The sequence below is a fragment of the Mus musculus genome, chromosome 1 (genome assembly GCF_000001635.26).
Source record: "Mus musculus strain C57BL/6J chromosome 1, GRCm38.p6 C57BL/6J".
NCBI classification, from domain to species: Eukaryota; Metazoa; Chordata; class Mammalia; order Rodentia; family Muridae; genus Mus; species Mus musculus.
In genome coordinates this window covers 164,795,526-164,821,938 of record NC_000067.6, presented here as the reverse complement: position 1 = coordinate 164,821,938, position 26,413 = coordinate 164,795,526, and the positions used below count along the sequence as shown (strand labels likewise).

Sequence of the window (26,413 nt, the reverse complement as noted above, 5' to 3'; positions counted from 1 at the left end):
GTCCTATGCAGTGCCACTGGGGATAGTGTTCTCCGGCACATGTCTTTAAGGGCCTGGGGGAATGAGATGTGTATTGATATTTGTTCTTGTAAAAATCACCCACAGAGGATACGGCTTGCTTTAGATGACTAACAAACTGGTACAGTGTGTTTTGAGAGTGAATTTAATTACCACAGCTAAGAAATGCGCATCTATGCATGAAGAAGGTAAGGAAGGCCCTGTGGCCAGGCATCTGTGATATAAGTTTAAGAGGCAGTTAATAGAAGTTGAGAAAAATTTAGACTTGGTCCTAAAAGAATCAAGGGGGGTCTACCTTGGTTCTGTTTTCCATGCCAGACAGTAGCTTTCATCTAGGGGCTAAGTGACTCCATGGTATATTTGGTAATGGCTGCAAAGAGTTTTGCCTGTCACCCTGTAGGTAGATAGATACCAGTTGCACTTAGTGGGTGGGGCTAACACCTAGAATCATAGAACAGACCCTTGCAAGGAAGAATGATCTGTCCCCAGAATGAGAAACCATCCCATACACAAGTGGACATAGACAAGTGACCTTCGTTCCAGAAGGGAAACTCTTGCTCAGCTGGTTTTTGTCCAATGGGATTGGGGGTAAGCACCCCATCTTCAATGGAAATGAACAAACTAAAACTGTGGATTTCCAAACCACTGATTGTTGAAGACTGAATCAAAACTAATTAATTAGCATGCTAATTTTATTTATGCTAATTTTATGTTTATCTGGGGGAGGCAGAAGTCATTTTAAAATAATTTAGAGACACTAAGCCTCAGACTTCAGTGATTCTGTACAATTTATGTAACTGATCATTTCCAAGCCAGCTAGAATTGGCCATTTTGGCTGCCAAAAAAATATTTATTTAGCACCAATTTTAGGTGATAGTCATTCATTCTTTAATGTTTCCACTTTGTTTTATATTTTTAACCAGAAAACTCAGGACCAATTTCCCCTTTACCCCGGGAATCTTTAGGAATGCTTGATACTGGCACTGTGTCCTGAACTTTGGCAGACACTTTATTGCTCAATGACATTAGATTTCCATATTCTTTGAGTTCTTGGGTTGGTCTCGTCTTAAGTATCTTTACCACTCAGTTGTTTCTCCTCATTGGCTGAGTTTATCCATAGTATTCCTCCTCTTCTAAACTGTGGCTTTTAGAAAGCAGTTAACCAAGTAAGTTAAAACCCAATCTCAAACAGAGACCAGTTACATATGAAAACTGTGGTGTCCTTCTGTGAAGAAACCAGAATCTTTGTCTATGGAACCTGGAAAAGACAATGTGCTTTTCCACAGCTATTTTTATGTCTTTAAAATGTGGGTTTCATAGTAAATAAGTTAACTGCAGCTAAGTGAAATGCAACTTTCTTTGGAAGCATATACACAAAAGGAGATGGCACTCAAATTGACTCCAGCTCATAGCCCGTTAGAGGATTGGCTTTCGGTTTTATTTGGTTTGCAAAGCATGTGTGGGTAATCTTCCAGAATTCATTTTTGTGTGACATTATTATCATGGAGTGAAAGCTAGTCAACTCATCTCTTAACTTCTGCATTTCTCCATACTTTTTCATGGATTAATGGAGAGATAACACAAGAGCCATATGATGATCTTATCTACAGGAATTTTTTGACTCTTCTTTTCTTATGGTTTCAGTGTCCTTGGGAGAGGCCCAGAAAGGAATGAGGGGAGAAGCAGGGCCGAAGTGCAACTTAGTGCTTTTCCTTCTTGAGTTACTTAGGTCGTCTTTTTACTCCAGAAATATTCTGACTTCATCACATAATGATTTCCTCCCTTTTCATTTCTAAATATGATTAGTTAGATGCTGTGGTCTGCATGTTAATGTCTGTTATAAAATCTGTGTGCTGGAAACTAGTGTCTAAAGTAATCATAGAACTAAGTAGTACTAAGAGGTAAGGGTTGGGGGCTGATTATGTAAAATTATGCTGTCCTTGGGAGTCGTATTAGTGCCTTTGTAACAACAGCTTATGTTGTATAAGGGTAGGGGTGAGATCATGGGAGATTGAATTGCTTACTAGCTCCATGGGCTTTGGCAACTCCCCTCCCTCTAACAACCCTAAATATCCTGCTTTTCAAATGGACTTACGGGGAAGTGTGCATGCACACCAAGCATGAGCATGTGCTGAGGGAAGCAGGAACCTCACAATCTACTGTGCTTAGATTGGAAACCCGAGGTGGTAGTGGGTATACCAACTATGCTTGTAATCCTAGCCCTCAAGAAACTGAAGCAGTAAGACCATTTTCCACTGTGTGGAGACACAATGAGAGGGTCCGTCTTCAAAGCAAAGATCAGCCCTTGCCAAATATCTTCTGCTTCCTTGAACTTGAATTTCCAAGTCTCTGGGACTGTGGACAGTAGAGTTCTGACTTTTATAAGTTGTCTAGTCTCAAATGTTGCATTAGACCAGACTGAATGTAGTGAGAGAATGGATTTTGTGTGTTCTTCCTTGTGAATCCTCTCCTCTTCTTTTCTTCTCTTCCTTTCCTACAGTTCTAAGTGAGGAGCACACAAAGGCACAGGACTAGAAGGGGATCCAGTTTGAGGGCGAATGCCCTTCCAGCCATCTCAACCTTTCCTTGGCATGCAAGCAGTGTCTGAGGCTGACTGCAGGAATTGTTTAGGACATTAAGGAATGCCCATGCCAAGTTCACGGCTGCAGTGGTACTTCAGTAGGTTGGTCTCTGTCCTTCTTGGCAAGGTCACACTGCCTTGTGAGGCAAGTTCCCAAGAATTCTCACTTCTCACTGGTTCCCGCCGCCTAACCAAACCCACAGCTAATCCTTGACTAAGTAGGAAACTAGATTATCGGGGTCATCAGGTAAAAGACCCCACAGTCAGGACCCCAGCAAGGAGTGAATCTGCACAGCCTCCAGCCCTGAGATCACTGGACAGGGGTTACCTCTCTCACCTTTCCACTGCAGAGAAAGTGGTTGTTGCTCCTCGCATATAAAAATCGTAGTCATAGGAAATCATGTCCATGTCTTCCCCATAGTGGCTTGGGTACTCTGTTGTCATCCTGTGCAGAGAGAACAAAGGGTTGGAGCAGACAGGAGGTCAGTGTGAAGGAGAGCGGGAGATCTTGGGATATCGCAACTGAAGTTAGGTGGTTTCTGCCAAGCCATGATGATAGATACCTTCTTCCATTTCTCCACTTCCTTTCCCTAGCTATCAAACTGTCCACTTAGCACCTACAACAACAGCATCAGCAACTGTAGCTGTAACATAGGCAGAAGACTCTCCTGCCTTTGAAGTCATGCTGAACTATTTCCATCCTATTCAAGTTAGCCAGGGTGCTGTTTCAAACTGGATCATAACTCATTATTAGAGCATAAAATCAATTGAAATGATTATGACTAGGTTTATATTGATTGTTAATTTGAAAGGGTCTAGAGTCACCTTGGAGGGAATTTTCCAGATTGTGCTAATTGAGGCTAAATGTAGATGGAACCATGGTGTGGTGGTTTGAATAGGTTTGGTCTCCATAGACTCATGTGTTTGAATGCTTGGCCCAAGGGGAATGGCACTATTAGGAGGTGTGGCCTTGTTGGAGAAAGTGTGTCACTGTGGGGGTGGGTTCTGACATCTCCTATGCTCAGGCTCTTCCCAGTGTGCAATCCAGTCTCCTCCGCCGGAAAGAAAAATTTGCACTTAGAATAAACATCAAAGGGCTTAGGTTCCAGAGGGGCAAACAGTTCCTTAATGGTTTCTCTGGTGAGGATTTCTTATTAATTTAGTGAGCAGATGGGAGCCTTCTGCTCAGTGCATAGGTTTCTAGGAAGTTTCCCTCTGCAGTAGCAGAGTCAGCTGACCAGTGACTTTCTAGAGTTTCCCAGAGAAGGTGAGGTGTCTGCCATTGGTATTGGTCCAAATTAGTGTTAACTTTGATTTTTGGTTGTGTTTTGCTTAGTTTTCATCATAAAACCAGGAGATCAAACTTACTTTCTTCCCGAACCTTGAATTAGGGGAAATAGTGAAGGAGGCTGGAAACTAAAGATATGGAAACAGAAACGGTCTCAATCATTAATAAAATAAGAGCCTTCCAAACACCACCCGCAGCAAGAATTTCTTTTCAATTTAATCTAGGATTCCATCTTTTTAGTCCAATAGATATATGTTTATTTACTTCTTTATGATATCACATACACACATGCACGCGTGCACACACACACTGTCCTAATAAATAAAAGCCTGAGTAATAGTTAATCAAGAAAATAAAAGGCTTTAAACTTACAGGGTTAAAACTGAGACAAAGTTTATGTACTTTTTCAGAAAGTCAAGAGAGGGCAGCGGAAACTGGATGATAATGTTTTATTGCACACAGTATTGTCTTCCATGCAGATAAGAGTAAGATTCAGTGTGGTTTCAGCTTTCCTGTGAATCATTGTGCAGTTTCAGACAGGTTTTTGGCAAAGTCCCTCATACAGAGCATTGGCACACATTTCTAGCCCAGGTAAAATAAACAAGTACGTCTGCGGCTTGACAAGAGGAGAAGAAGGGCAGTGTAATAAAGAAATTAGTGTATTTTAAAGTATTTCTGAGAAATATAGGGGGCATATTTATGCTCTTTTCATCAAAAAATCCACTGTGTTTATGTATATTCACATGTGTGTGTGTGTTTGCATGTGCGTGTGACCACATCCATGCGTGTACACTTTCCTAACACTTTCAAAAAGTATCTGTTGGGGTACAGCGTCTCAATTTTTTGTTCCAAAACGTAGAGAAGTGGAAAACTTAAGATTTGTATAAGTTCTTGCACAGACAGGGATGGATAAGACAGGAATAACTTAAAGGATATGAAAAAACTCAGTTTGAACCGAAGGGAGATTGACACAGGACTTTCCCATCTGTGACCTTTGAGTCACAGATCTTGTCAATAGGTACCACTAGACTGGATGAACAGTTGCTGAGTGCATCACTGGCTGGTGGGTATGGAGATGTCTTTGAGGCATCATTGGTGTACGGCATCATACACGTATTTTATGAGCTAATGTTTACAGAGCATAGAAGAGACACTAAGCAAGCATAGGCTTGATATGTTAAGACTGGCTTACAATGTATATGTAAATCAAAGATGATAACTTTCTGACATGCAAAATCCATACTACATCACGACTTGTTCAAGCTATTTTTGCAAAGACAGAATGATAAAACACTGTTGGGGTTTTGGTCTTTTGCTAGGTGTTGTGACGCCACATACTGACCTCCAAGGCCGGGTTGTCCCAGGGATGAGAGAATCTGCACATACACAAAGTAATGCTATGTGAACTTGCTTCTTAATTGAAAACTATTGGTTGAATAAAGGTGCTGACAGCCTATAGCTGAGCAGGAGAGAGGAAGGTGGAGCTTCAATTCTTGGACTGGGTGTCTGAGGAGGACCACAAGGGGAGAGAGAAGAAGGTGGAGAGAGAAGACACCATGGGGTAGGTGAGTCATGAAAATATGACCATGAGGGCTGGCCAATTGGACTTAAGAGCAGCCCAGATGGAATATAGCAAGTAATAACTCAGGGTTATTGATAGGGAAGTAGACATAATAACACATAGGGTAGATATCTGCCCAGCTCCAGTGCTTTTGGTTTCTTTCTTGTTTTCTCTGTGTGTGTGTGTGTGTGTGTTTATATTTCCCTTTTATTTTTTTACATTTTTATTAGATATCTTCTTTATTTATATCTCAAATGTTATCCCCTTTCTTGGTTTCTCCTCCAAAAACCTCCTATCCCATTCCCACTCGCCCTGCTCATCAACACACCCACTTCCGCTTTCCTGTCCTGGCATTCCCCTACACTGGGGCATTAAGCCTTCATGGGACCAAGGGCCTCTCCTCCCATTGATGACCAACAAGGCCATCCTCTGCTGCATAAGCAGCTGGAGCCATGAGTCCCTCCATGTATACTCTTTGGTTGGTGGTTTAGTCCCAGGGAGCTCTGGGGTTACTGGTTAGTTCATATTGTTGCTCCTCCTATGGGGCTGCAAACCCCTTAGCTCCTTGGGTCTTTTCTCTAGATCCTTCATTGGGGATATAAATATAAAGGTTGTGTGTCCTTTATCTGAGAACTGAATGATCAAAGACGGGGTAGAAACCCTCAATTGAGGTTAAATGTTTACTACAACAAAACCCAAATGGACTTACATTAAAAAATAAATATAAATAGACAGGGGCAAAGAAGCAGGTGTCTTGGTCCCTCCCAGAGAGCTGGGCATTGGCCAAATAGGACCACATGCCATGTCCTCTACAGTCACATTAGTGCCCTTGTCTGTGTCGACAGACTGAATTCTGGGAACCTGGGCTGTGAGAGGGAACATAAAATGTTAGTGTCTATCCTCTGTGGCATTTGGGGGTTTCTATTTCAAACGGTTCAGATATGTATCACCACACAGCGGAAGCACAGTTCTCAGGATGTCTGTGACTTAAATTAGAAGAGGAAAGTCCCTGAACTTTTTTCAAATTGCTGTTTTGGAAGGGAGCCTCGAGCTCTTGCTTCAAGCCCAGGGCTGGTCGGCAGTGGTCACATTTGTTTTGATTACTGTTGACAGTCATAAGCCTGGCTACCCTGAGCTGTACATCAACAAGGACAGTTTCACCTCCAACTTCTCCTTCCCTCCAAATAAAGCAAACACCCCCCCCTCCTTCACTTTGCCATTAGATGTCTGCTGTGTTGCTGCCTAACACTTGATCTGTATTCTTATTTTCTTCCTGTGATAAAGGTAAGTGGCTGTACACTATACACATAACATGGGATCTAGAAGTGGCTGGACCTTTCTGAATCAAGCTCACTCTTTTGAAGAGCATCACAGCTTCCATATCTCATGGTCTCCACGAGCACAAGGATGATATCACTAAATAAATCAATATAATAGCCATGGTTCAGAACTTCTCCTAAATCTGTGAAATATACATATTTTCTATCCTTTCACATTTAGTAACTAATTGGATAAAGAAATGAAGGATGTCTTCTAGAGTCCTGTGGATTGAAGTGGACTTGGCTGTGATTGACAGGTTTGCTTTGTTCTAAGTGGCTCAGGTTGGGTGAGCTGATACTCTGACAATCAGACACATCTTTGAAGTGTCTGCGTTTGAAGTCTGAACACAAAACGGAGTATCTCCTATATGCGCAAATAGATGCCAACATTATAAATAGGGGACAGTAACTGTGACAGCTGCTCCAGCTGAGGAAAGGGACAATTGATTCTGCGCAGGCTCAGGGGAGCTGTGGTTCTCCAGAATGAGTGTACACAGGGCAGGGTGGTGGCTGCTTGTGAAAAACAGGAGTACCCACATGCAGTGTGCCCTCTTAAACACTAACATCCAGATTCATTTTATCAAGATATAGGAGCTTCCATCTCTGCAATAATAGCTCCTATGCTAGCTCAGAGCCATCAGTGTGTACAGTTCCTCTTTTTATCAGGCCTCTGGGAAACATGCTACAGGAGACCAGCCAGCCAGGGCAGGCTGACAGACTCCCTGACGGAAGGCCTATGAGCTCATTCCTGACTTGGACACAGCATCACAGGAATGGTCTTGCCAAGAAACCTCATCTAGTGTTAAAATCAGAACAAAGGTGCCCGATTTCACAAAGATTTTCTTTGACTGGATTATTCACAGTGGAAGAGAAGAGACAAATGCTCTCTTTAACTGACTTTTGTTGTTGAGAACTAGGAATGTCCAGGAATTAAGCGAAGCTACTCTCTGCCTTATAAACTGGACATGATGGGGAAGTCAGGGGGGAAATGATGGAGAATGCTGAGTTTGAGTGTCACAGAAAGCCAGTGACAGTGAAAGGCAATGTAAAGGTCATTTAAACAAGTGACTGTGTCCAAGCAGATCATTCTACAAACCTACTGATCAGTCATAGATCCAGAGAAGGATCATTAGGCAAAACAATAAAGAAGCGAACACGTTCCTAAATTCAAACCCCTCGGTCCCAGGATGCATATGCGCAGCTTCCATCCAGCAGGCCGACTGACTGGGATGTGACCTGGAGGAGCTGGAGCTGTTTGAGGACAGTGGAAGAGGCAAAAGGTCTCCGTAGTCTTGTTTGCCGCCCTTTTGGTGACATGTGTTGGCTGTTAACAGACCATTGGACTACAAATTTGGATTCTTCCAGCTAAATAAATATGTGTTGCATTTACATACTCATCTAGTCCAGTGGGAACCGATTAGAAATGGCATGCCTGCATCGAGCAGGAATTTACTTTCTTGCCAGGTTTCAGTGATGTTGTGATATCCAGAGAGATATCACGCTGAAATCAGAACAGCACCTTGGCTCCCACCAAACAAATAAATCCCACATGCATCTGGGAGTTGGTGATGATTTTGTTTTTCTATCCCGGAATGATATTATTTCTGAGTCTCTAAATGCTCGAAAATACAGAGGTGCCAGACATTCACTTGACAGGCTTCTCATGCATGCTGCAGAGAGAATTTCAATGTAGAAGGGAAGGAGGCTGCATTGGAGCATGCCTGCAATCCCAGCACTCTCAGGATACAAAGACAGGAAATGTCTGCTGAAAGTTTGAAGAATCCCTGATCTACAAAGGCAGTCCTAGACAAGCCAAGGATATATAAAACTTGTGTCAGACAAACACACAGGACTGGGGAGGTGTCTCAGTGATTCAAAGCACCTACTGTTCCTGCAGAGGACCAAAGTTCAATTCTCAGCACCCACATAGGGTAGCTTTCAATCTCCTATAGATCTACATCTAAGGGATCTAATGGTCTCCTTAGGATTCCATGGTGCCTGGACACACAGACACACAGATACACACATAGACACACACACACACACACACACACACACACAGACACACACACACACATGTAGGTGGAAAGGTTCATCCTTTCATGTGTCTAGTTCCACCATTTAATTCAAGTCAGCTAAAGTGACGTAAGAGAAGGTACCAAGGACAGGGCTTAGCAGCATGTCAGTGTGGGGAAGGTAGAACATAGCTGTCCATTCACCATGCAGGGCTGTTAAAAGGATCAAGCACAATAAGCCACACCCCCTAATAGTGCCACTCCCTGGGCCAAGCATATTGAATCACCACAGGTATGCATGCATATACACGAAGTAGTTTAAAAGTGAAAAAGCCAAGTGGTCACAGCATTTGCTATTCTCTGATTCATGGCTGTAGATACAATATGACCAGTTGCCTCCTCAAGCTCCTGCCTCATGACCTCTGTACGTGAGCACATGCATCCTCCAACTGTGAGCCAAAATAAATCCTTTCTCCCTTAAGTTACCTTTTCAGGGTATTTTTATTACGGTGAAAAGAAGTTTTTTTATTATTACCATTTATTAAAAACTCACTCTATCAATATTAATTTCACTGCAATTACTGCTCGTAAGAGCTAGCAACATATAGTTACGCTTTTGACACCTTTTATACTAAGGGCCAGACAGTATGCTGAGATACTGAAGAATTGAAAATGTATGACCTTGGGGGCTTCATTCAATTTAGAAGGGTATAATATAACACCATGACTCAGGCAATTTAAAGATCCCACTAAAATGTCCAGACACCCTTGGAACAGTGAGTCATATGCTGTGTTGCGTGGTGTTTGGTGCACAGTGTTTATGCCACTTCTCCAGTGTTTCCTTGAGAAAAGTATCATTTCCACAGAACCACGAGGTTCTGACACGGTGCTGTCTGAGCTATAGCCAATCACGTTGAAGCAGTCATTTTGTGGCGTCTGCTTCAAAGTTGAGTTGTGATATCATTCTCACTGCCCAGTGACTCTGACCAATTGTGATATATCTGGACCCAGGTGGGATGAGGGAGAATAAGGGATTGGGGGTCAGGAAGGCAAGTGGAAGAACCCTGAAGACCAAGGCTCGGGGGTGAATTTTATGAAACCTGAATGTTTCTGTCAATTCGAGAAGAGTTACTCATCTCATTTAGACCATTGTTAAATTAACCAAGATCCTCTCTGTCCCTTATCTGTACCTTTCCATAGTCATTAAATTCTTAGTATTATAAGTGATGAGCTGTATCTAAGGGGAAACTTTGGAAGTCATTTTTAAAGAGAGAAAGGACATGTAATATTTGTGGGGAAGCAAGGCAGATGACCGCTGGAGTCTGGGGCATCCTTAGATGGGTAGTAGAATTTGGTACACAGTGATTTATCTGTATCCGGCCATAAACAGGGTAAGTTTCAAGCATCAACGCTCCAAGTGTTGACACACAATAATGCAGAATATGCATCATTTCATTGGTTGCTCAATTAGAAGACAAGGATTACAGAAAATTTAGACGCTTCTGCCTTTGTCATGTTCAGCCTCTGTTGTCAGTAAGATTTTCTTGGGCATTTATCTGCCTGGCAGCTGAAAGCTTTGGGCCCCAAGCCCATTCCCTGTAGTTCTGTTTGCCCAGAACCCCAGGCAGCAGGCATGATGATCTGTCTGCAGACACTGTGGGCTCTCTTATTCATCCTGGCAGAGACCCTAGGCTCTTACTGTGATGGCAAATGTGTCTGTCCCAGAATCCTCTTTCTCTCCCTGGGTGAGCACGATTCGGTGCACCCCTGGCTCACCCCTGTTCCTCTGCACATCCAACTCCTGTCACATGTTCTGTTTTCTGCAAGGCAATGCTTGGCCTTGTTGGGTGTTTCTGCCCTTGAAAGGCTTATTAGGATAGAAGGTCTCTTCTGCATTGAGGAAAGTGGAAGGGACTCTGCTTTGAAAACAACCCAGCTTTGTGTGATCATAGCCCATGGCAAAGCCAGGATCCTGTTATCACATTTAACCCTCACTAGAAAGCTAGGGCGTAGGCTAAAGCCTTCATTAATTGAACAAATGGGAGTGTCTGCTGTGTATCTGATGTCACCAAAGGGTCTTGGGACATGGGGAGAGAGATCAGTCTGTAAAGGGCTTACTGCATAAGCATGAAGGGTTTGATCTACAGCACTTGTGTCAAAATCAGAGCATGGTGATCCCACTAGTGATCACCAGCCCTGGGGAATCCAAGATAGGAGGGTATCTGAGGCCCACTGGTCAGCCAATCTAACCTAGAACAGCAAGATCCAAGTCCCAGAAAGAGACTCTTTCAGAGAGATGTCTCCCAGAAAGATGTCGCCTAAGGGGCTATATCCCAGGTAGACATCTAACATCCACACATATGTGTGCACACATCTGAACACATGTTCATCCACACACAAACACACACACACTCAGAGAAAAATATATAAAAATTCTTTTTAAAGGGCTTGGCATACATAAGTACCAAGATCTCTGTGAGCTCAGAGCTTATAACGCAGAGGAGGGAGGGTAGGAATGAAGAGTTAAAAATCTATTTAAGTTTAAAACAACAACCTATGGTTTTTTTCTAACAAAAAAACAAAAAAGAATTCTCTTCCTATTAATGAACCACTTATGACTGGGACTATGGTACAGCCCTAGAAAGAACACTTGCCTAGAATGACGGATTCCTGGTAACGCAAGAAAACAAGAAACTTCAGCCTAGTCTGTCTGTCTGTCTGTCTGTCTGTCTGTCTGTCTCTCTGTCATGCATATGGGTGCACACACAGACATATAAGACCCAAACACTGTGCTAGACAATCATTGGTTATGCAAAGATCAATGAGTTTTCCTATACCAGGTATTCAAAGTCTGGGTAGAAAGAGGTATCCATACACAGAATGTAATAGTGTGTTGTTCTCATCCTTACAGACTGCAAACTGCAGTTTTCATCAGACTTTTTTTATGGAAACACAGTAAATAAACCTTGCCATCATTTCCAATGATGCATTGAGGTTTTCAGAGAAGTAAAGGTGCCTTTCCAGGGACGTTATAGAGGGGACAACGAGGAAAGAGGTCACAGTAAAAAATGGCACGGAGCCTGAGATTCAGGATGCCCTTGCCTGTACCAGCATTCCTTGGGCCCAACATAGCATGCAGATCTTTGGTCTTTGATTCTGGATCTGCTTGGTCTCAATCATCAGCCCTTGGTGTACCTGCTCACCAGTCATGGTAGGGTAAGAAGCAGTTTTGGTGAAGCTAGAGGAGGTTTTTTTCTGGCATGTAGCTTCAGACTTCAGCTGACTTTGAGCTGTGAATTTACTGTCACTGCTGCAAGAAGAACTATTGGACTCTAGAGACTTTGTGCACCACTGGCACATCTGTGGAGTAACACCATGATTACAGAGAACAGAAACTGCAAGGCTCTCCTCCCAAACATCAGACTATGGAGAGACGAAGCCCTTGAATGAGCCAAGCTTCAAATGTTGATTTTGGATAACTATCCAAGGCTTAAAAGCCTGGGTTGTTTGGAGGCCAAAGAATTTGGGATAAGTTGTGCGGTTAACTGGTGTGAGTTATCAGGGTGACTAAATGTGTGTGTGTCATCTCATAGAAGATTGGAAGCCAGAGTCAGGGAGCACTGGGCTTCATCCCAGGGAGAGACAGAGAAATAGGACATCCCAGGCTGGGGCTGCCAAGCAACTCAGAAAACACCAGTGCTGTTTTGCTGTTGCTGTGATTGTTGCTTTGCTTCCTGTCTCCAACTCTTTATCAGAATGTGGTCCAGAAGAGACTTGGTCACTCCTGGAAGTGCTGCAGGGATACAGGTCCCAAACAGACTTGGATGTGAGGCAAGGTCATCATCATGACAGAGGGAACAGGCTTGGGGACAGGAGCCACTAGGCATTATTCTGTTTATTTTTGCATGGCAAAGAAGTATACAGGGACATTGGGTTGGATGACCTGTAGGGCTTTTTCCAGTATGAATGGTCTCCCTCAGCCATTCCTTCTCTTCTATTGTCTAGCTGCTGCTTATCACACTGGTTTGTGACATCCTGGGCTTATTTGAAGGAACAGATCATTGTAGGTTCCCCCACCCCCACCCCCAGGAGCTCTAAGGAGTAAGATTTAGTTACCAGACTCACCAGCAGGAATATGGACACCTCTTGCTATAGCGGCAGCAGTAAAATTGCCACTCACGATCCAGCACTGATTCGAAGTAGCGGCTCTGGAACCCCGCCACCAATCCATTGTTGGAGCACTTCTGGTACCTGAAGAGAAGAAGGCATCAGAGCACTGATGAATGCAGACCTCTTCCTCAGACCCTCTTGACACAGTTAATATGCTCTTTGACCCACACTCCCACAAGTTATTCTATTTGATACAAAGAGTAGCTGTTGCATTGTAGAAATTACATGTGTGCCATAAAGGTTCCAATGTCTCAGTAACTTTGAATGGAAGGAAGCTTGGGAGACCCTGCTCCTAATGACTTTCCATAAATGTATGCTTAGATGAAAGAAAGTTTGTGAATTTTACAATTGAGGATGCTATAAATCATTTTACTTGAATTTAAACTAGAAAGCTGACGAAGAACTGTAATGAGTTGTTAAACTTCAAATTAATATTTTACTCTCTCCCTACACGGCACACAAAGTATAGATAGATGCAGTGCTGGTTTTGGGAACCTGATGAGAAGCTTAGGATCATAGTCAACATTCTGTCTGCGTATCCAGGAATCTTTCTATCATCTTCTAGTTGGGTCTCTGAACTTTACCCCTAGAACCTACAGATAAGCCAGGAACCTGGAAAAACTCACAACAGAAAATCCACAGGCCAACTGAGTTCAAACTCTTTCCAGAGGCCCCTTTTCTTTCCTATCGTTTCCAATTTTTTTTCTTCATGGTGTGTCCTCCATCCTGGTCCTAATTTGGGAGGGAATTTTCACTTTCATCTACCGGTGCTGCTGGCCCACCCCTTCCATCTTTAAGGCATCTCTCTAAGTGAGGAACAGTGAGGCTCCTCCTCTTCCTGCCTTTGCCCCACCCACACACTGCCTGACGGTTTGGTCCTTTCTGTTTGGATGTTGACTGTTTCCTTCCTGGCCTCGGAGCTTCCTTGTCTTATGTAGAACATGATATTTTCTAAGTTTTTCCAGGCCGGTTTCTGTTGTTAAAACAGAACAGCACACCAGTTTGGATTTTTTCTTTCCCTGCTTACAGAGAAACTAATTCTATCACGGGGCCCTTATCTGTTTCCTATTACCTTCCAAAGGACTTATGTCTCAATGCTGTCCACACACAGGTTCAAGGATTTAGTTTATAATACATGAAACAGATTCAAACTACAGTACAAGCCCCTCCAAATCAGGTCTTCAGCTTCTTCTGTATCCTTTGGTTTCTTAGGTACCTGGGACATCGATCTGTCCTCTCTCGTGTGAGACAGAAGGTGGGTGGCTGATGGTACATAGTCTGAAGGCTGCTAGATTAACCTTGATTTGCAAATAAAACTGCCTCTAGAAAGTATGGAAGGGGGATTGTTCCCTTCACTGACTACTGAGTGGGGGACTGAAGTGGAAACTTAAGGGTTCTTTGGAAAGTCAGTTGTGTCTCATGGTGTTTTGCTGGGACAGACAGACACGTGATGGAGTGTTTTCATGAAGCAGGCACAGGTGGAAGGATGTTTTGCTAAAGCAAGCACGTGGAAGGATGCATGATGAAGAATTCTTCACTAATGAAGTGCAAGTGTTGGTTTGCCTTACAATGTGTAGCTGAGCTCTGTCTATTATGACTCTGTAGAGAGAAATGCACCAAAACACTTCTGGTGGTGCTCTGGTGGCTTCTTGCTGCTTCCTTGGACTCCAGCTGATTGGCAGAGTGATGTCTGCTGTTACAGACTCACGTGGAGTTTTGCTAAAACAGACTCATGGGCTGAGGCAAGACATGTGGTGAGGCCAGACTCCTGGAGGACACATGATGTTTGGAGGGAATATCAATTGGACTCAACAGACAGTGACAGAGAGCACTTGCTTGCATAGCTAGCTTTGCAATCAATGCTTCTGGGTCTCGAGTCTTTGCTGACCTCCACTTTGTTGAGAGAGGTACAACAAAGAACTCCTGGGATCCCTGGTGGCCCTGGTTCCTCCTGCTCACTTATGCTGATTCAGCCAAGCCTTGGCTGTTTCTGCTAGGTTGTGCCACCCCTGCTGATTCGTGTTTGCTACCCCAACTCTACCAAACTAGACTGCTGGTATATTCATGAAGTGTTTGCAAATGGATGGAGCTGCCACTGCTGACCCATGAACTGAACTGTGGATTTCCTGACAAGGCAGATGGGATTTGCTCCAAAGAACAATTTCTAAGCAGGTCCACTTCCCCTGTATCCTAATAACTTTTCTTTTCCACTACCTCTGTGAGCTGGAAGGGGGTTGAAAGCATTCAAGAATGTTATTAAAAAATAGGGTTTGAGAAAAATTAAAACCTACAGGCAATCTAATGAGCTGAAATACTGGGGCATTTACTTAAGTATCATTTTTTTTCTCCCCCCATTGGTGGAAATTAACTCATGCATCTTTCCTTTTTATTCATTTATCATTTATGTGTGTATTCATTCATATGTGTATTTAAATATACATTCATTCATCAACAACTTATACCTTACTGCTATTCTGTTTTAACCACTGTATGTATGATGAAAAGGGAATTAAGAGATGGACTGGGTGCTTACTCAACTATGTTCTCAAGAGTGGTAACAAGTTTGGAGTGAGAACTCAGCGATCAATAATGAAATTCAATATGTAAATTGAGATGGATGGCTTTTGATTATCTAGCCTTTTTTTTTTTTTTAACTGCAAAAGTATTGTCACTTTGGGCTTATACATTTGGCATTACACTATGACTGTCATAGTGTGATGGAGAAATAACTTTCCTCCTGTGTCTCAGGTGGGTCTGCTCATCTCAATTCCAAATCAGTGTGGATGGGAGGAAATCAGTCTATGCTCTAAGAGTCATAGGCAAACCCTAAGGTCTTCAGAGGGAGAAGGCAGAGCACACTGGTGTGCTATGAGATTTCCTGTTTTGTCCTCATTAAATAACTACTTTCCTCCAAAGCAGAGCCTTTTTACTCCCATCTCGGGTGTGCTTTTATCCCCAAGACACTTCTATCCTTCTGTTCTGTGTACTCAGCTTCCTATAAGGAAAAGAGTTCCCATGGTGGTGAACTCCCTTATGGAAAATGAATATCCGAAGGTAAGCAGACTCATTTCATGGAAGCCCAGTTCTGAAAGCAGTCCGAGTTCCACAAATTCCCTTCTGGCGCTCCGCTAGCCAGCCAGCCTCATGGCCCTTGCAAGAAGAGTACTGTCGTTTTCACAAGCCCCCTCAAATAAAGCTTCCCTGTGAAGAGTGGCTGCTCCCTACATGACCCCGGCTCCAGACCATTTGGAGAAAGGTAACTGAATATCAGTGGTCCTCTACAGTGTCAGCTGGATGGCCTTCATAATTTGTTAATGTGAGCCTGATATGAGTTTGGTGGTATGGAATTGTTCCTTCTAGAACTGGACTTTGGTAGCGGTATGTATTCACAATGTAAAGACGGACATGGCGGGGCGGGGATTACTATCGTGGGCTATGCTTCTAGACTGGTGCCTCACCGTTAGCTGAGTCATTTAGAACAGTTACCACATCATCTAATGATGTAGGTTTCTTCTCTGTAAAATGCACATAATATATATTTGTATTTCTCTAAAAACCAAATAAGAGGATGCATAGAAAACCCTGAGAATGCTGGTGTTTTGGGGCTGTGTAAATCACCTACTGTGATTATACTTTGGTGTAGTCTACACAACCAGTTGGAGTCTACTTTGTGAGAGCCAGTCCCATGCTGAGTGTCACTGAAGCATTGTATACGTGTTCTGAGCTGTTGTGCCCCTAGGATGAAACTCACGGAGAGAGGATGCCTCGGCCACTCTGTACACAGATGCTCTGCTATCTCTCATCACCCCAGGCAGATAGTACAGGCCTTGTGGGAAAAGACCATTTAATTTTTATTTTGGATTCCTCGTCGTAATGCCTGAGGCTTGTCCCGTAAATGTTTGATAGAATGAATGAGCAAATGACTGACCAGCTGTCTCCTGCTATTGGAGGTAGACTTAACTTGTAAGGGCCTATCATTTGAGCCTTTGAAAGGCTCTGGAACTCTTCCTAGGTTGTTCCTATGGAAACTGGAGCAGTGGTTAATCTTCCTGTTTCCAACGTCTGCTGCAGGAGCAGTCCTTTTGGAGGATGAAGGTGCCAAATGGGTACTGCTTCATGCAGTACTCGCATGCCCTGTTTATACCCTCAGTCGCCTTCGAAATAACCTCTTAGATAACAAAGCTTATGTGAACATTGAGTAGAGCTGCAGAATTCAGAATTACAGGCCCTGGTTCAAGGAGGTGAGAATGGATGAGGGCAGCTGATGAGGCTGAGGGAGGGAGCGGGAAGGTTCTGCATTGATCCACACATTTCAGCTCAACCAAAGAAAACAAACAACGGTACAAGGGCATGTCGAGGCTCTGGGACACTTCACAGCACTGGCTTGTTGCTTTTGAATGGTCTGCCGAATACCGTGTCAGCTCCAAGGCTGTAGCTTTACTGATGAGTTGTGGCATGAGCCCGACTCCTCATCAGACTCCAAGAAAATGTTCCCTTGGCACACGAGGGCCAGGTGCTCTGCTTCAGAGAGTCCCCTCCCATTTTTTTTCATTATCTCTTTGCTATTCAATTTCAGCTTCAAACACAAGAGCGATATCAGTTCCACGCCGCCAAAGGCTGGGAGTTTTCTGGAAGGGAAGGCTTGAGGCTATTACTCTTCCCGTGACAACAACATTTGCTCCCGTGTTCTGAGGAAAATGGCCTTTCTGAAAACGATTTATCTCAAGGTCACCACCTTAGAAGCAGAGACAGAAAATGGACCCCTCTGTCTGCAATGGTAAAATGGAAATAATAGATCATGGGAGGACCTCATTCTGAGGAATCCGCAGGCAGGGAGTCTCCTTTCCACCTTGACATGAATGTGCTCCGTGGGTCCTCATAGACCTGGTGAGGACTCAATGAAGTGACACCTGAATGAGAGTAGCCAAGCCAGTCACTAACTAGAAAAGGATCTGCGACTTGTTTTTTTACCAAAACGTTTATGCACACTTCCCTTCAAGGAGGTACGGAACAAACAACAAACAAATAAACAAACAAAAATGGCATTGCTGTCCATCTGCTCCCAACAGCTCCTCAGCTAGACTGTCCCTTATATGTGAGCTTCACCGAGTCTGGGATGGTCAGACTGGAAGAACGAATGACACCAGTCAGAGGTAGGAGGAAGAAAGAGAGGGGAGGGAGGGGAGGGGGAGGGAGGAGGAGGGGGAGGGCAGGTTTTCTTTTTCTTTTTTCTTTTTAAGTGGTTTGTGGAGTTTTAGCCCACCAACTCTGATCTCTGCTAGCCCATGTTCAAATGTATGGAAAACCCAAGATATCAATGAACTGAAACTAGGATTGAGTTGGGTATAAAAGCAAAGGCCACAGCACCATCTTGGTCAGTAGCTCTCAAAAAATTTCTAAATTGGAAGATCTGGTTGGGTTAGTTTTGTCTCACTTCATAACACACATATTTTAAGGGCTGTTAGCTTGTCTCCAGTGCCATGGCTGGCATGGAATAAGAGTAGTTTTGCCCATGTTTCATACCAGTGGCCAACTCCCTGAATTGAAGGAACCATGTGACACAGCCTTTTGAACTTTTCCAAATTTTCTTCCATTCCTTGTAGTGGATAATTGTAACATAGAATCAAACTTTAGGTGTTTAATTCTATTCTTCCTGGAATAATTCTTTAGTTACCATTAACCATTTAAAACATAATCCACAGAAATTTAGGGTACCCATTAAATATTTCAAAAAGTATTAAAGTTAAAGTCTGCTCTGTACTGAGCCTGGTCTTCTTCTTGGGGTTCAGGTACTGACAAGCAGGTCCTCTGACAGTGCAGACATTTTAAAAAGAAGCAAAGTGAGACTGATGATGGAAGAGCACAGAGCAGGGGACTAGACGGGTCATGGTAGTGACCTGGTAAGGTAATGTTGAGGTAACAGGCAGGGATATAAACCTTGATGCAGGATAAGGATGTTTAGTCTAAAAAACTGAATTTCTGGATTTTTCCATTTAAAACTTATTATTTATGGATTTAAGAAGCCCCTATAATCCTTGGGTCCTCCATGAAGAATCGTTAGTACTGAACTCCCCCAACAATGCGTCCAGTTTCAGAGGTTAAGATGCAGTCCCAGTCTCTACTCCCTAATAAGTCTCACACTTTCTGACTCAGATTGATGTTTTTCTTCCTTGGGATGTATCGATGCACACATTTCATTTCAACTAGTCTTCATCTGGCTGCCCACCCACCCCCAGTGTGACAAGACAAGCTTTTTGAAGATAAATACTGCATCACTTATTTTCCTGCCCCAATGATGGGGGCATGAACGGTCTTTTAAAATAACGTTCAGCTGTACGCAGGCTGCTCTGTTCTTGCTGTTCCTAGATATGAGTTCTGTCACCAGACTCCATGTTCTAGAGCTGCTGGACTGTCTACCAAGAATTAAGCAGAAATGACCTGTCAGGCAGAAAGATGTACTGTAGAAAAGCAGTCAGTAGCGACTATTCAAAGGGCATTGGAGGAGATCCCGCTTGTTTTGTGATATGTCCTTTTAAACCTAAACTTTCAGACTATGAAAAGACAGCAAGCAGGCTTAAGGGTGGAGGGCTCATAATCAAAAGTTATTAAACTACTTTATAACCTGTTGGCATAATGCCAGCTCAGTATCTATTAAGTTGTGGCAAGTATTCAAGATGCTTGAAATTGTACATTTCATATTCATAGATTCTAACTGAATTATATATTCCAAAAGTCCATGTATCCTGCCACTTCCATTTTGAAACTTACTAGCTAGGTGTGGCTTGTCTCAGAGAACCAAGTGTCCCTAACAGTGATCATGAACAAACCTTCACAAGGAGTTACATGGTTGAGTATTCTGTTAAATATGGTATCTGTTTAGTCATTTTAATCATCAAAACAATTCTATGAAATGGGCAAAAATTGCTAGCATGATCTTCCCTGCTTTATACATGAAATGGGGCTTTAGAGATGTTAGGTAACTTACCTAAGAAGACACAGATATCCTTTAAAATTTTTGTTTGGTTTTTCAAGGCTGGGTTTCTTTGTATGAAATGTCCTGAAACTCTCTTTGTAGACCAGACAGTCCTTGAACTCACAGAGATCCACCTGCCTCTGCCTCCTGAGTTCTGGGATTAAAGTTGAGTGCCTCAATGCCTGACATCCTTTAACATTTTATAATATTTTCTAGGACACATTTCTGTTGACATAGAAACAGAGGACATGAGAGCTACAGGATTGTGTTGTGGGGAATTAGTCCTCTTAAGGGTAAAGTTCGAAACCTTGAAACACAAACACATACATACACACACAGGCATGCATGCACTTGTGCACACACATACACACACACAGGCACACATGCACACATGCACACACACACATACAGGTGCACACATACCGGCACAGACTAAGGTTTCCAGCTCTCTGGAAGTCTTTTATTGATTGGAAAGCTGACATCAGCAGATACCAGACAGAGGCAAATCCCACACTGGGAAGAGTAAATTTTATCATCGGACTTTCTTTAAAGAGAAGAAAAGTATCAAGTTCCCCTAGACAATTGATTTCCAGTACTTAGGAAAATAACCTAGATGGGAAGTTGGCCCAAATCCTCAGTCTGCCACAACCTTGTTTCCCACACTCAGCTTTGTTCTCAGAAGAAATTCGTACATGGAATTCATTTTAGCTCAGCACTCAGTATGGATATGGATGGGTATGTGTGTGTGTGTGTGTGTGTGTGTGTGTGTGTTTAAACCTCATACCCATTTGTGGTATAGAGCACAAGTCTTGACTGTTTCTCCATCACTGACCTTCAGTAGGCACTGATAATGCTTAGAGCCATGCTCCCACATTAGGAAAACAAAGAGACTGAATATCTTCCTCCCAGTACTGTAGTGAATATGATTGGGCTGTGAGTAACTCAAGGGTGTAGGTCTGTGTTATTAATCTTCATATTATCATAGTCTAGCAAAGTTTATAGTAAAATCCACAGATTGAGCAAATACATGTACAAATGGCAAAGGCTACAAAGCATCCAAACGCCACGTAAGTTAGGGCCTGGGTCATCTACTCTTTACTTACTATGATGGTTTCAGTGACTTTTCAGTTCCTGGGCTTTCGTTTCTAACCTGTGTTGTAAGAAGATTGGCCTATATTCTCTGCAAGGCCCCTTCTAGGCTTGGGGTAGTGAATACTGTGACATTCTGTTTGTCTTTGAATTTCCCATCATGCAAATCGACAGCCCGAATTCTTAATTTTCACCTTTCAACTTAGGAATAACTTTAGGTTTAAAAATGGCGTAAGATTCACGTCTGTCCTTCACCCAGCTTCCACGGTGCTGTGTCCTGAAACTCGGGTGTGTTTCTAAACACTCGATGACATTAGCAGCAGCCCAAGCTTGAGAAATTATTATGATTTACACGTTTTCCCATTAATGTTCTTTTATTGGCCTAGGACTCAAGCCAAGACATTATGTAACATTTACTCCTTATGCCTTTTGAAACAAAGAATTCGCTATGAAATATTTTAGTTTACTGAAACATTAAAAGTATAGGAGAATGTAAATCCAATAACAAGTCCATCTCGTGGTAACAATGTGGGTCAGCCAGGCTCTGGACATGTTTTAGAGATGCTTAAAGAAACTTAAAAGTTCCCTACCATGCATGGTGGTGGATACAGTAAGCCAAAATGAAATATTGGACTTCATCTTATAAATGTGGAAGTACAAAAGTTCAAAGATATGAGCAATGCATTGTCATGGATTAATTAATTCAAAATCTAAGCTCTAATAAAACAGATGCTTTTAAAATGCCTTTGCAGATTCTCTGGAGTACAGGGACTAGAAATGGTGCGAACACATAGAACAGTCTTCCTCCAAATACATGCCTTGAAGAAGCCTGGTTTGCCCAAAGTAAGTTTTGTCAAGTTCCATATCCACTAAGTCATTATTGACTGCCTTTAAATAAGATGTTAAAGTGCCAAATGTTTGTTTTAGATGTAGATTTGTTTTAGAATTCCCTTCTTCTCCTAGAAGCATCATGATTTTTTATTTCTGTTTTATTTCTCTCATTTCTTCTCCTATACCCTGCCCTCCAGAGGGAATTGAGAACCTAAGACAGTCCAGCTGGGCTGTGTGAAGAATCCTAGCTCAGAGAACCTTCCACCATAAGGCAGTTCCGAGTTACTACAACGTCCAGTTTTGTCTTACTCCACAAAAGACTTGTGTATCCCATGGTATTTGCTAATCAAAGTCAGAGGGCTCCTCTGAGAGCACGGCAGACCTGTCCCTGAGGAGGCGTGCATATGCACAGGGGACCAGAATTTCAATGGTGGAACCAGGCACCCCGCTTTACTCGAAACTTTATTTGAAAACATGTTTTTCAGCATAGACACCATGAGTAACAGCACTCTGCACTAATGGCTCTACCCGGAAAAGATGGCTCCCCATTAGCAAGTTTTCTTCAGCAGATTCTTTGTATTGTCAAGTTTGTGTTTGTCCCTCCTGCCTCTTAAAATAAACCTGAAAGCTAATTTACTTACACAAGACAGCCAAATTGCAGAAAACTCGTCAACAACTCCTCCCCAGAACAGATTAAGAACAGGCAGCCAGTCGGGGAGACGTAATTGCTCCCCAGCCTGTGAACAATTTCTTGCCTTCCAAATTTTTCACTGAGACTGGAGTCTGAACACAAAGCCATAATCATCTAGGAGAAAAATGCCTAGGGAGTAATTGGGTACCAGTTCTGGGGCAGCTGGGTCTGGTGGTGAAGAAGCTGTTTTGTGGGTTCATGACTTTCTAGCCCTGTGAATGGTGGAGATGGAGGAGGCAATGGACCATGGGAAGGTCAAAAGGAGGAAAGTGAAAATCTTAGATCCCATATATCAAAAAAAAAAAAAAATCACGTTTTTCCTTTTTTTCCTTTCCCCCCCCTCTCTTCAACTTTGGGAGTTCATGGTAACCAGCTACAAACAGGCATGTTTCAGACTAAATAGCATTTGGCTTCTTTCCTTAGCTGGGTGAACACACAGTTCAAGAGAATGCAAGCAAAAGCCAAGCGCACGCTGAAGTGAGTGGCTGCTTTGTGTAGAGACTGCAAAGCCTGAGGGTTCATCTTCCAAAGGCAGCAGCAGGGAGACAGCTGAAGCTTGGCCTAAGGTCCCATTACATTTTATCATTAGCACCAGAACCAAAACCCAGCTTGTGACTCACCCCAGGGCTCCCCCCTGCCCTGCCCCCAGTTAGGGGTTAGGCAATCTTCACCCAGTGCTGTCCTTCTGTGGCTCTTTCAAGAGGTTAGAAAGCTGGCCCGTCTATGTGATGGTCCCTTGGGGTGGGTGGACTGGACAGGCAGTTACAACTAGGTCATTTCTACCCTTGAAGCCAGGCAATGAGCCTGCCTGCTGGGACTCACCAGGGTCTGTCCTCTGTCCTCAAGACAAGTTTGGTCTCTGAGTCATCTGTGTCTGAAGGGGGTTTGGATCTGTTTGGCAGAAGCAGAGGGAATGGAGAAGGATGGCCTAACAGCCCTGCTCAAGAGGCCTCTACAGATTCTTCAGTCTGCTTCTGTTCCTATAATGCTGCCTATAACACGGGTAGATAGGCCCTGTCCTCAGGAGCAGAGCTCTAATCAAACTGCCACTTACCACACTGGGCCAGTCCCTGTAGTTCCCACCTTCTCTCAGCTTGAGTGTGGTTCTGGGGCCCTGGCTCTGTCAACAGGAGTCCACTTAGGGTGGAGGCAGCAGGCTCTTGGAAGCCCACCGCTGTAGCTCAGACTTTCTGGATCCAAATCTTGTCTTTCTAGCTAAGGAAACCCACCTATCTCCAGACCACAGTTTGCCAACCTACAGCATGATTTATAGGCTTGCTTAAAGCATTAGATCAGATCAGATAATGTAGTGTGTGGTGTGATGTATGCTCAGGGCATTTCTCCTGGATGGCTGAAAGTATCACCACTAATGTTTTATGTTGATCCATCCCAGATGCTCACTCTGCCAGTGCCCTGCAGGAGCCCCTCATGCAGTTGTCTTGTTCAGCAGAGGGCACACCTGGCAGCCTTCCAGCTGGGCTACCTCCTCCCTCAGTCTGCCTCTCCTAGGGTCAGCCTCCACCATCTCCCTAAGCCCTGAAATTTGGGCTCCATTTGGACAGCTATGAATGACCAGTATAGCCACCCCTGTCTCTTAAGATGGGCTTCTGAGCAAATGCCAGGGCTGGGATAGTCAAACACCACAGAGAAGCACAAACTGGGACCAATGCAGTTCCAATGATTAGGCAAAAGGCAGAAGTCAGGACAGTACCTCTAAAAACCTTTGGTAAACTATATCCTAGCAACAGAGGCTATTTAAATTCAAGAGAAAGGGAGAGAGAGGGAGACAGAGAAATCTCAGTAGTAAAACTCGCCAGAACATATTTCATCAGAACAGCAGAGCACTACTTAACTTCAGGACCCTTTGTTTCTAGTTCTCAGTCTTGTTTACCCAATCACTTACTTTGAATCAATATTTTTTTTTCAGGATATGGATACTGAGGACCCAATTGTTTATTTTGTCCCAACCACCCTGGAGCAGTATTTTTGGAAAACGGTAAATCATCCCAAAATGGAAGTGTTATTCCCATGTCACAGGGATGCCCACTTTCTATAAATTCCTTAAGACATCTCTATTTTGGAAGTCTGGTAAGCATTCTGCGTACACACACCCAGCTTGCGGGACACACTGAGCCTAGGGATGGCCTTTGAAGGAGTAGAACCAGATCCATCCTTCATGGGACATACCCCATCCTGGTTTTTCACCTTACAATGTTATCTACATTGTACACACCTGCCCGCCAGAGCATGCAATAGCAAGTTTAGGATGTGCCCAGGTTATGAGCCCTGCTATTTTAAGGACCAAACTTCTCCCATGCAGTACATACACAGATGTTCCCATCTCTAGAGCACTCTCTGCTTCTTACCATTCCATGCCGGCCCTGTTGATCTCCTCCCACCAGCACTCAGTGGGCTCCCCCAGGCTTTGGGGTGTAGGCATGCAGGCATAGTTCCATTGTCTGTCAGAGCCTTCCTTCTTGCTAAAGATGCTCCTCACAGCTACCACCACTTGCCCGTGGGGACACTGGTAGCTGAAGCCTTGGCGGTTAAGATTCACCCATCCATCATCACCGTAGTCCTGGTACTGCTGGTATGGGTACCCGTAGCCACCATACTGGCCCCAGGCTGTGGTCACCAGTGGCAGAAGAACCCACAGAAGAGTGAGGTCCATACTGCCCGGCTTCTGGCAAAAAAAATGTCACCCTCAGTTTGCTGGGCTGACTTTATACAGCTGCCGCTGACATGTGGTTCCCAGATGTGGGTGAACTGGATCCAACTGCAGTGTGTCATTGCTCAAGCAAAAGCTTTTCCACGCTGAGAAACTGGCCTTGCTTGCGTCCAGCTTGTTTTAAGGTGGAATTCTATGAACATGCAAGGAACATGTAAATCAAGGAAATCTCCCCAGAGAATCACTTCACGGAGAGGGACCAGAGGCAGCTGCTCCACTCTGCTCAGAAACACCTGAGAAAGACCCCCTCAATTGCCTACCTATCCTTCCCTCATCTCTCGGCATGCTGCCCCTCTGCCACGCCCCTTCTTACTAGCAAACCAGGTATCTGGTAGCTGTTCTCCTGCTTAGCTCTCTAGAATTATACGGAAATCCAGGCGGAGATTTCAAAACACAAACGTTGATAAGTTAAAGGAACTCAACCTTTAGATTTCTGCAAACCTAGGTGCCTGGATTCTTTTTATGTTCTTAGTCCGTCTTTTAATTGGGGGTAGAAGCAGATGATCTGTCTTCAGGTCTACTGTTAAAATGTCTAACGTTCAGGTAGAAGTGCTATTGGTCCATGGAGAGAGCAGCGGGGCGTTATCTCTGCTTCAGCATCTGCCTGAGCTGCTGAAAGTGGTCCCTTCAGCTCTGGCTTAAGTATGGAACTGGTTAAGCTCAAATGAATGGTAAGTTTTTTCAGCTGGCACTTTCAAACTTTACATTGACTTTTCTGTTTGTTGAGGTGAAGTGTATAAAATAAAGGCCAGCTTTTCAACTGTGTAGCATACAGTCCTGCAGGCAGCTCTGAAATCATGCTATAGAGTAGACTGGATAGTCCAGAGCACCTCCTCATAGCCCTCTGCATCCTCTTTGTTCCCGATACCTAGTTCTGCTACCCAACAATCGGATGTTCGTCTCTACAGTTTTGCCTGTTCCAGATTGTTAATAACTGGGGTCACACCACACGGGTCAGTCTCTGTTACCCCTGCTTTTGAGACTCGACTGTGCTGCCAGTCACTGACCTCTTGTAATTGCTGAGAAGGGTTCCACAGTATGGGTGTCCTGTTCAATGGTATCATCTGAAGCACGTGTGGAATATCTCATTTGTAAAAATTTATATATAACTATGCATAAGTGCTTACGAATAAAATTTCTATAAGTGCA

At 43.6% G+C, this 26,413-nt stretch overlaps 1 protein-coding gene and 1 long non-coding RNA gene across 2 annotated transcripts in view; one reads left to right on the top strand and one right to left on the bottom strand.

The window, feature by feature from the left end:
- Nucleotides 1–25,276, bottom strand: part of Dpt (dermatopontin) — a 27,612-nt gene extending 2,336 nt beyond the window's left edge. The window contains exons 1-3 of the mRNA NM_019759.3: nt 24,903–25,276; nt 12,908–13,033; nt 2,937–3,044 (exon numbers count right to left, since the gene is read on the bottom strand). Coding sequence (NP_062733.1) covers nt 2,937–3,044; nt 12,908–13,033; nt 24,903–25,207 — 539 coding nt within the window. The 5' untranslated portion in view covers nt 25,208–25,276. The remainder of the gene's footprint in view (nt 1–2,936; nt 3,045–12,907; nt 13,034–24,902) is intronic.
- Gm32569 lies at nt 16,976–26,413 on the top strand. Its single transcript, XR_373663.3, has 4 exons — nt 16,976–17,193; nt 17,529–18,105; nt 21,767–21,857; nt 24,464–26,413. It is a non-coding gene; the product is annotated as a predicted gene, 32569 (long non-coding RNA).